Source organism: Austrofundulus limnaeus, unplaced genomic scaffold, assembly GCF_001266775.1.
Source record: "Austrofundulus limnaeus strain Quisiro unplaced genomic scaffold, Austrofundulus_limnaeus-1.0 Scaffold3, whole genome shotgun sequence".
NCBI lineage: Eukaryota > Metazoa > Chordata > Actinopteri > Cyprinodontiformes > Rivulidae > Austrofundulus > Austrofundulus limnaeus.
The window spans coordinates 6938302-6948171 of record NW_013952405.1 but is presented as its reverse complement, the minus strand read 5'-3'; the positions used below and the strand labels follow the sequence as shown (position 1 = coordinate 6948171).

Below are 9870 nucleotides of genomic sequence, written 5' to 3'. Positions count from 1 at the left end.
GTGTTTTTAGGATTATTAATGAAGTTCGTGTACTCAGACCAGTAATATTTGGGGTCACAAGTTTTTGCCGTGGATATTTTATGGGTCAGAAGATAAAAAGTTTGGGAACCACTGGTCTAATATGTTTCAGATTTCTAAGCTTGTCATTGACAAGGTTGTATTGTTTGCATGTGACAGATTTGAAAGTTTTATTATGTACCTGTATTTATTTGTGAATTGTAAAAGTGCTCTTTTAAAACACTTCCCCCTCAGGTTCAAAGTTCTTTTCATGTGCAACTAGAATGTCTTAGTTGAAGAACCAGATTTGTTTGATTTAGGTATTGTTTCTATTGCAGAGCAAGAAAATTCTTTGAACATAATTGTTCAGTAAGCTTTGTAGCTCTTAAGCTGTTTGTTGATATAAAAGTTTTTCAACCTTCAATAAGTAACTCTAGTTTTAAACATCTCAATACTCATAATCTTTCTGTCTTATCTGATCAAATTGCAGATGCAGTGGCACAGTGGGAGCCATTGCAACCTGCCCACTGGAGGTGTTGAAAACACGGTTGCAGTCCTCTGGCCTCACCCTCCGGCCTGTCTTCCAGGTCCAGCTGGGTACCCTCAATGGGGCTGGGGTTATCCGACCTGGGACGGTTRCACCTGGGCTGCTGCAGGTCCTACGGTGAGATGATTATCTGTGTTGTTGTTGGGCAAAGCATGTTCGATATGGGCTTTCCCCTGAGATGTTGTATTTTTCTACCTGGAAATGGAGGGACAAAGTGTTCAGCTGGTGCATTCTGCTGTTTATCTGCWAAGACACTTAAGGGATAGCATTGTTGTTTGCAAATGACTTGTCTGCTTTGACAGTTTACCTATACGTTCACTACATTATGGCAGAAAGATAATCCGATTTGCAATAGTGTTATGAAGTCCTGCACATTTTAATTTTAGTATAATTTTTTGAAAATGCATTTTGTTGCCCTCTGCACACTCCTAAAATCAAGGACTCTAACTCTAAGCTGGTCTTACATAAAGTAAGGATTAAGTACACAGTGTCCTGCTCATATTTGGTGCTCTTCACCGGCTGTTCGTGCCGACACAAATCATCTTTTTTTTYCCCCACCAGTTTCTTGATTTGGCTAAATCCGATGTTCATAAAAATCGTTCCTTAATATGGTTGCTGAGATTGCTTGATGAGGACTAGAAACCGTTCCGCCTGGCTGAAGAGAAAGAGGAAGAGTACTACCCAGGGTGCTGGGTCCGTGTCGTGTTACACTCGTATCACAAGGCTCACAAACTGAACTGGTCTAGACTGGCGTCAGCTGCTGCTGCTGTAGATTTAATAAAGATKAACTTTTTGACTCTGAAGAATAAATATGTTTGTTATTCCAGACCTGATCTGTTTTTAYAATTAAGCTTAGCTGCTACAAATTTGCAAGAGATTTTTGGGGGTTAGAAAGTTGTTTTTTCCAAACCTTGAGACTAGTCATTACTTTAGAATGGGGGGAGGGGGTCACTTTTGTCTTTTAAGCTTGTCGTTTGAGACGAGGTGTCTGGAGTTGTGRCAGATGGGAGTGGAGTCCATGAACCCTGCGTGACCAGTGTGCAGAGCATTTAAGGAACCAACTCAAGGCACACCCCTCCCTCTGTAGAGGTCCTGCAAAAGCAGAGACAGTCTCGTTGAGGGTCACTTTCTACAAAGAGTTAAAACCCTTCACCCCACTGTGAGGTTGTGGCTGGCGTGACATGCCAAACATTAATCAGGGCGCAGAGTTCAGTCCAGAATCCAGTGAACTGAGCTGATGTAACACCGGGGAACATTGCAGCAAAAAGCTATCTCATTCATCCTCCTGAAGAATCATCTGACAATGTTCCAAAATGAAATAAGTTATGTTGTATATTCATGACAGATTGGTAAATTTTCCCCCGTGCTTTCATTTCAGATCAATTCTTGAAAAAGAGGGACCAAGTTCTCTTTTTCGTGGACTGGGGCCTAATCTTGTTGGTGTTGCCCCTTCAAGGTAAAGAACAATAGTAATAATTTTATTTACTTTATTTCCTCTGATCTAGCTTTGTTCATCCGTATTTCACATTAGCATTTAATAGACAACATTTGAATGTCGTCATGAATTCATAATAAACAAATTACATGCAAAGAGGAGCCTGAAAAACTTTTAGGCATTTTCTTTAGACTCCAAGAGCTTATATCACTAAAGCTGCCAGAGAAAAGGATGTCTTTTATATCAGATTTGTTTTAATAGCTGGAAACATTTCTCTGCTCTATAAACAGGAAGTTGTTGTCATAACAATGACTTTGTGGCCCATATCATGGTGCAAAGTTTGAATGAGCTGTTAATTTTGTCAACATGAGTAGGCTCGTTTGGTATTTGGTATCTATCTTTATAGAGCCTCAGATATTGATGTTTGTACCACAAATGATAACTAATTACTCCAGAAATGGTTAGATAATGTCAAAATATTGCGTGCAAAAGTTCAATGTTGTGTGCAAGTTTCAATTTCACCTTTGTTCTATTTTTAGTGCCAACAGTACTTTGTCCTGTTTCCTCAGTGCTGATAATATTAAATGTAAACTCTGTTTCAACAAATCGGTATAAATCGTGAAATGGAACTGGTAATCTGTATACATGTGGCAAAGAAAACATTGATTTGGACTATGARACTGAAAGAGTTACTTATAAAGGATTCTGTGGTTGAATAGTAGCCACATCATTATTTTCAGGGTTCCCAGTGACTCTAGAAATCAGGGACATCTCCGGGAATTTTGTTCTCATGAAATGCTGGGAACCCTAATCTCTGGCCAGCCTTTAGAAAGGTTGGCATTGAGAAAAGCTCTGTGGGTTTTTCCTGAGCTCAATGCTTATTCAGCTCTTTCTGGTGCAGCGATGTTCTGTTCCAGAAGGCAAACACGGTAAAMTGGCACAGAAAAACAGATCGCACTGGACACCTGCTCACACTCATCTGTTACATAATCGCACAGTTAATAAAGTCACGTTCACATKGTGAAAATACACTCTTTCTGGTGAGACTGTGATTAAATCTGCAGCTGCTTCCAGTTTGTGTTCTTATCAGTGTTTCTGTGTTTCATTCAGAGCCATTTACTTTACTGCTTACTCAAAGTCGAAAGAGATGTTCAATGGGCTGTTTGTCCCCAACAGTGGATTAGTCCATATGTCTTCAGCTGGTGTTGCAGGTGAGCAGCCTCTTGCATATTTGTCCACCACCGAAAGACAAAGGTGTGCAATGATGATTTTGTGTGCGTGTTTGCATTTTTAACACAATATCTTRGAAATCACTGGATGAATTTTAATGAATCTTTCATGAAGGAAATCAGTCCAATTCAAGATGGCTGCCACAGCTGACTAATACTAAACACAGAATTTGTTAAAATTTAGATAATTTTACAGATATTGTGCTAAAATGTGGTGCAGCTGAGAGTCTATCACAACAGATACTTTGAGCAGGATGTCTTGYAATATTGTATGTGATCCCTGTCTAAAACGTCAACATGAAAGGTGTCATGGGAAAATACWATCCTTCAAAGAATGTTAGTCCTTTGGATTTTTATGTTTATTCAGTGGTTCTAACATAAACATCCTGCATGAACAGTTTTACGATGTTTCACATATCATTGTTTTTGATTTTTCTCAGCTTTTGTTACCAATTCTCTGATGAACCCCATCTGGATGATCAAGACGAGGATGCAGCTGGAGAAAAAGTACGTGTTAAAGTCCTAAAGTATTTACTAACATCTGTCATGTGTTAACGTGTTTTAATATTTAGACACACAGTAGTGTTCTGTTACGAGTCTGTGTAAAACAGTCTTGACTTATTTTAGGCTGTTGGCAGGTGGCAAAGTATAATTGACCTTCAGCAGTAACCTTTTTTAGAGGGGGCTGTATCCTCTTTGCATCGTCCCACCATTCTGCAGTGCATGAGGCTAAGCATGTGACCTCCATTTATAAATACGCAGTGCTGACGCACTGTCCTTCAGGCACAAGGCTATATTTACATTACCAGGTACAGAGCAGTAGTATCATGTGAATTCACAGAACCCCCTACTGTCCTTTAAAGAATTAAATTATATCCTGAAGCACAAGTTGGTGGTTTTAAGAATGACGGAGGTGAAGGTTGAGCAATTTCAGTCAAACTTTCCCTCCCATACCCTCCTAGGGATTTTTTTTCTAGGATTACCTCATCCTACGTTGCTACATTACTTGGTGACAAAAGACTAGTGAACTTAGTCAGTCATTTCTCACAGGGAAGGAAAACTTAAATTCATTATACAGTTTAAAGATGACTAATTTACTTGACAAGAACTTCTTGTTTTTTGCGTCCACAAAGATTTGCATCATAAATTTGGTCATTGATTCCTGCTTGGTCTGTGTGCAGCTCGGATATTTGCAACCAAGCAAATTTAGCGAGATAATTACAATCTGTTTCCATTTTAGAAATGACATACTGTACATCAAACAGCTAGCAGGATAACATGGATGTTTGCCACGCCAGCATAAATAAATCACCAAATATACAGTTATATTAAAGACAGGTTGTAGCCATTCTGAAATTAATAAATACTTTAAGTAAAATAATTTTTAAAAGTATAGTGTATAAAGCATTAAAAATATTTGACCAGCACCATAACTACAAATTGCTTCCTGAAATATTCATGAATGGTTTGCTGTTTTTATAATGTTCTCAATTGAGCGTGAAAAAAAAAACATCTTTATATTGCTAATAAGCCATTCGTGTTGAACTTTCAGAGCCAGAGGAGAGAAGAAGATGAATGCACTTCAGTGTGCTCGCTACGTTTACAAAAAAGAGGGAGTCCGGGGCTTCTACCGCGGCCTGACTGCGTCCTACGCTGGCATCTCAGAAACCATGATCTGCTTCCTCATCTACGAGGCGCTGAAGAAACATCTCGCCAAGAGACAGTTCGCCTCCTCAAATGGTGAAAAGGAGAAAGGAGCGTCAGACTTCCTGCGTCTGATGATGGCGGCGGCTTTTTCAAAGGGTTGTGCTTCCTGCATAGCCTACCCACACGGTAAATAACATGAGTTTAGAACACAACCCAGTGTTGGAGCAACAAGTGTTTAAAGACCTCACTGTTTCACCCTTGTGTCTCCACAGAGGTCATTCGGACAAGGCTGCGTGAAGAAGGCAGCAAGTATAACTATTTCTTTCAGACCGGGAGGTTAATTTGGGTGGAGGAAGGTTATGCAGCTTTTTACAGAGGACTCATTCCACAGCTAATCAGACAAATCCCCAACACAGCCATCGTCCTCTCCACGTACGAACTCATTGTGCATCTGCTGGGAGAGTCCAAGTGATGACACATTTGAAACTTGCCCGTCGAACAATGGATGTCACACACAAAAAAACCCTGAGACACACTGGGCGAGAGACTTCTGAAAACATAGCACAAACATGTTTTTGACGTGGTTGCAACACGAACTGTTCTGATGAAACTGTAGCTGCTTGTACTGCTTGTCCACAGAGCTTTAGACACATTTAATTTAAAGCTTGTTAGGAGTTTTAACAAAACAACTCAAGTTATGGTACTTATTAAAACTCCAAACCTGTTGGGGAAGAAGAGGTCATTTTTGTAGAAGACTAGTTTTAAGTTAACTAAATTATTTTTTTTTGTAAATTAATGTTTTCTTTGTTATATTGTAACACTTGAACAGACGGACAGAGTCGTATTTAAAGAAGGGATATCATTCTGAAAAATGTCCAATGCTGTTCTTTGCTTTAACACAGGCTACCTTACGATTTTTGTTATATATTTTGAAGTTGACTTCGGAGCTACAGAGAGATTTATTGTATTTTTCCATAAATATTCAAATCTACAGAGTTATGTTTGTTCTTTCTTTATGGAGATGTTCATCTTTTACAAAATAAGTACCTGGATCTTGGCTTGACCTCAAGAATGAAACRCATCAAAAACACGAGTTAATAAAGTAATAATGTTCAGGTGGTCTTTATTGTTTGAGGAGCGCAGTGATGAAACATGGCATGAATTTATTTGAAAGACTTTAGACTTGACTGAAAATACATTTAAAGTCTTAACTGGCACCTTTTTTGGTAAAATTATCAACCTGGAAGTTGTTTTCCTGCCTTTTTTTTCCATCTGTATTTGAGCTCAAATACTACTACTTTTGCGAATTTTATCTTGTCTATCATTCATAAATCAAAGTTTGCTCCTATTTTATTAAAAGTTTATAACTTTATTATCTTTAGAAATTCATTGAGATCCTTTCAATTTCTTCAAAAGTATTCTTTAATATCTGCTTCCATACTTGGTCTGTTTTTGTCCACTAATGCTTTTAGCTGCAGTTTTGCTCCTTGTACATTGCTCCTGCAATTTTTAAATTTTTGCTCTTCTGTTCCTTTCAGCTATTAATTTGCTTCTTTTCGATTCTGTTTTCCTTGTCTTCTTTGGGAAAGTCATTTTCCCAGCGTTCACTGCACTTCCACAAGAAAAAAATTCACTTTTCTCATTTTTAATGGTTATTGTTCTAAAAACACATATTTAGTATATCAGTAGAGTCAGAGACACTGTGATCATTCAAGATTTTTCTTTTTAAAGAAAAGCCAGCTTTTAARTACAAAAATATGGTATTTTGTTAGTAGTGATCCTCCTGGATTTGGACTTTACTTGTACCCAGCTCGATGTGAAACTGATCAAGGTTTATGGAGCAAAACAGCCTGACAAACACAAACMCTTTGATCGTGCTGAAGTCTCTTCAGCTCCATTTATGTTTAGGCTAGTTGTGAAAGGCAGGAAACTGATGGGAAATTGAAAAAGGCCTTAATCTGTGTCTGTCAGTCATTTGTTGTGTGTGTAACTTCTCAACAACGCGGCCATGAATCMGCTAATTGTCCTGTTCCTGCTTCCCTTGGCTGATTCAACCACATAGTTGTCCCTAACCGGTTAGAACAGACTCCTGAATGTGTGTGAGGACCACAGCAGGGCGAAGCACATTGTTCCTCCCTGAAGTGAAAACAGCCACTATAGGTTTGGTAAATCATCACTTACTCAGKGTTTCATCAGTTGGTGGCACAGTAATCACACAGAAGTCTATTTATTCACCAGGCCTATAATGTGATGACCAGCCACCAAAAGAGAAGGACTAGGTGATGTTTTGGTTCATGTGCATGTGATAGTCTGTTAGTAAAATATCTCATGAGTCACAGGATGAATTTTAATAAAAGTTGCGGGTAGTAATCACTGGATGTACATCTACCACYAATACACTTTCMGAGTCAACCCTATTCAAGATAGCTGCCGTAGCTGAATTTAAGCACAAAATTGGTTAAAAATCAGTCGGGTTTACGGATACCGATTATTAAAAGTGTACTGTGGTAGTAGTTTTAATTTAATTCAGATTTAACACAACAATTTTGCAAAAATGCCAGGACAGATGACTCAAATTAGGCCAATTTCAGTGGCATTTTCCACAATTTCTACTCATTTTACAAAAACAAAAATCACAATCTTACAAAATATGTTTGTTTACATATACTGACTATAAAATCAGTCATTATGGTTTTCTAAAGTTTTGAGTACTTCAATTATCTGCTATGGATTAATTTTACATTATTTGGATGTGCCCAGGGAAYTATAGGTGTTTAAACGAAAATGTGTACAGCAGAAATTTGAGTATCCGTGAAGCCACGCCCTCTGGGTGCCGAGCCTCCGGAAAYAGAAGGCCGGGCTTTAACTGCGGCCTGTGGTGACCTCTATCTGCCGCAGGGAAAAGGATTTCCATGCGCCGGTGTTKGGACTCCGGGATGAAACCCCTGTCGGTTGGACGTAGGTATGTTGAGTGGCAATTCGAGTCTTCAGCCACTGAAATTAAGCCAAGAAAACATTTTTATTATTATGTAAACGCAGTGTTAAAACACTATTTAGCTCRACTTAAGCTACGTCGCTACTCTGTTGCGTCCCGCGTGAGCAGTAGAGTAGGCTATCGGTTAGCCGCTAGCTTCGTTAGCAGACGGTGTGGTTTTTCGGGTGTTTTTCCAGCATCTGTCATTATCACCAAAACTACAGGCTATCTTCACGTCTGATGGAAGGCTGACGGAATGATGCTGACATTCCTCCATATCTTTTTAGCAGGTAAGCCTAAAACAGTTAGCGCTGCTTGTTTAGGAGATGTCAGCTGTGTTAAAACCTTCGCTTTTTTTCATGTGATTATGCAACGTGACAACATGAGAGCATCACATAAACAGACAAAATATGACATTTTGAACACCCACTTTTTAAAAAATATTCCGGAACTTATTATTTTTTTTCTGTCGTCATATTAGTTCAGCATTATTTTTAAGAGGGTTTGAAGTACACCTGAATATAAATCTTCATATTCTGCGACATATAAAGAAAAAAGCCCCCACATTAGATAAAAACTAACGTTGTTGTGAGCACTAACACTTATTCCGGTATTTCCAAAAGCATGGATACCATGTGTTACTTATTCCTAATTAGATTAAATCATTTTTTTATTAATCAAATCACAAAAAAAAACAAAAAAAAAACAATTTTGTACATATACAGGGATTTAAAGTGTGGAAATTTGACACAAACATGTTTGCATGTGTATCTTTGTAGAAAGTTGCTTGGACATTTTTCTCTTTTTTACTGCAAGAAACCCACAAATGGGCTATATAAAACGAAAATTGTATGCTCTGAAATGACTCTTTTTTTCGAAAAGGCATCAGTTTAATTGATCAGTTTTATATATTTTTCTTAGCATGTGGATATTTGAATGCAATTTTGGTTTGTTGTGTCTGATGCTGTTTTTTGTGGTCTCGTGCACCACTTTGACACCATRTGACCACCAGCCTAAATTTGCTGTTTGACATATTCTGGTAGTACCCAAAACACCTGAATAACAGTTTTTACATAGTGGGTTCAAACCAAACTCAGAGGTGGTTTGAAAGGTAAACAGATAAGATTTGTATCAAGTGCACAAAACTTTTAACTATTTAAGTGTAAATAACGACTATTGTTATTTGCTTGTTTTGCAAAGAGCCTGTAATTTACCTGCTGTTCTTTCTTTCCCTCACAGGCCTATTGGGTGCTCTTTGGGATGTAGTGGCTGCTTTTGGTTTAGGTGGGATCAGAGTAGTGAATGGAGATCACTGTTCCGGCATAGTGGAAGTGAACCTCCACGGACAGTGGGGGACTGTCTGCGACCATGGATGGGATATGCGGGCAGCTAATGTGGTGTGCTTGGAGCTGGGTTGCGGGTTTGCAGAGTTCTCTCACGGTGCCGAATTTGGTCCGGGCAGCGGGCTGATAGCCTTGAACTCTGTCCAGTGCACCGGACATGAATCCAGTCTGATTCACTGCAATCTCTTCCTRAACAAGAACTCCTTCTGCACCCATGAGAATGATGCAGGCGTGAAATGCACAGGTGGGACCACACTCTGTTGAGCCAGTGTTGGGTAGATGTGGGAATACAGGTCCTTCTCAAAAAATAGCATATTGTGATAAAGTTCATTATTTTCTGTAATGTACTGATAAACATTAAACTTTCATACATTTTAGATTCATTGCACACCAGCTGAAGTAGTTCAAGCCTTTTATTGTTTTAAAATTGATGATTTTGGCAACAAAACAAAAATCCCTATCTCAGAAAATTAGCATATCATGAAAAGGTTCTCTAAACGACTTATTAACCTAATCATCTGAATCAACGAATTAACTCTAAACACCTGAAAAAGATTCCTGAGGCTTTTAAAAACTCCCAGCCTGGTTCATTACTCAAAACCACAATCAWGGGTAAGACTGCTGACCTGACTGCTGTCCAGAAGGCCATCATTGACGCCCTCAAGCAAGAGGGTAAGACACAGAAAGACATTTCTGAA

The 9870-nt window shown here is 38.7% G+C and overlaps 2 protein-coding genes across 3 annotated transcripts in view; both read left to right on the top strand.

Moving 5' to 3' along the window:
• Positions 1-5970, top strand: part of slc25a33 (solute carrier family 25 member 33) — an 8681-nt gene extending 2711 nt beyond the window's left edge. The window contains exons 2-7 of the mRNA XM_014020325.1: positions 488-661; positions 1923-2000; positions 3090-3190; positions 3649-3715; positions 4761-5041; positions 5128-5970. Coding sequence (XP_013875779.1) covers positions 488-661; positions 1923-2000; positions 3090-3190; positions 3649-3715; positions 4761-5041; positions 5128-5327 — 901 coding nt within the window. The 3' untranslated portion in view covers positions 5328-5970. The remainder of the gene's footprint in view (positions 1-487; positions 662-1922; positions 2001-3089; positions 3191-3648; positions 3716-4760; positions 5042-5127) is intronic.
• Positions 5971-7712: 1742 nt separating this feature from the next.
• si:ch211-150o23.3 (uncharacterized) overlaps positions 7713-9870 on the top strand; it is a 5607-nt gene continuing 3449 nt past the window's right edge. The window contains exons 1-3 of one of the 2 annotated variants that reach the window (XM_014020294.1): positions 7713-7817; positions 8054-8119; positions 9069-9416. In XM_014020294.1, the coding sequence (XP_013875748.1) occupies positions 8086-8119; positions 9069-9416 (382 nt within the window). In that variant the 5' untranslated portion in view covers positions 7713-7817; positions 8054-8085. The remainder of the gene's footprint in view (positions 7818-8053; positions 8120-9068; positions 9417-9870) is intronic. The other variant, XM_014020301.1, reaches the window with a different exon arrangement.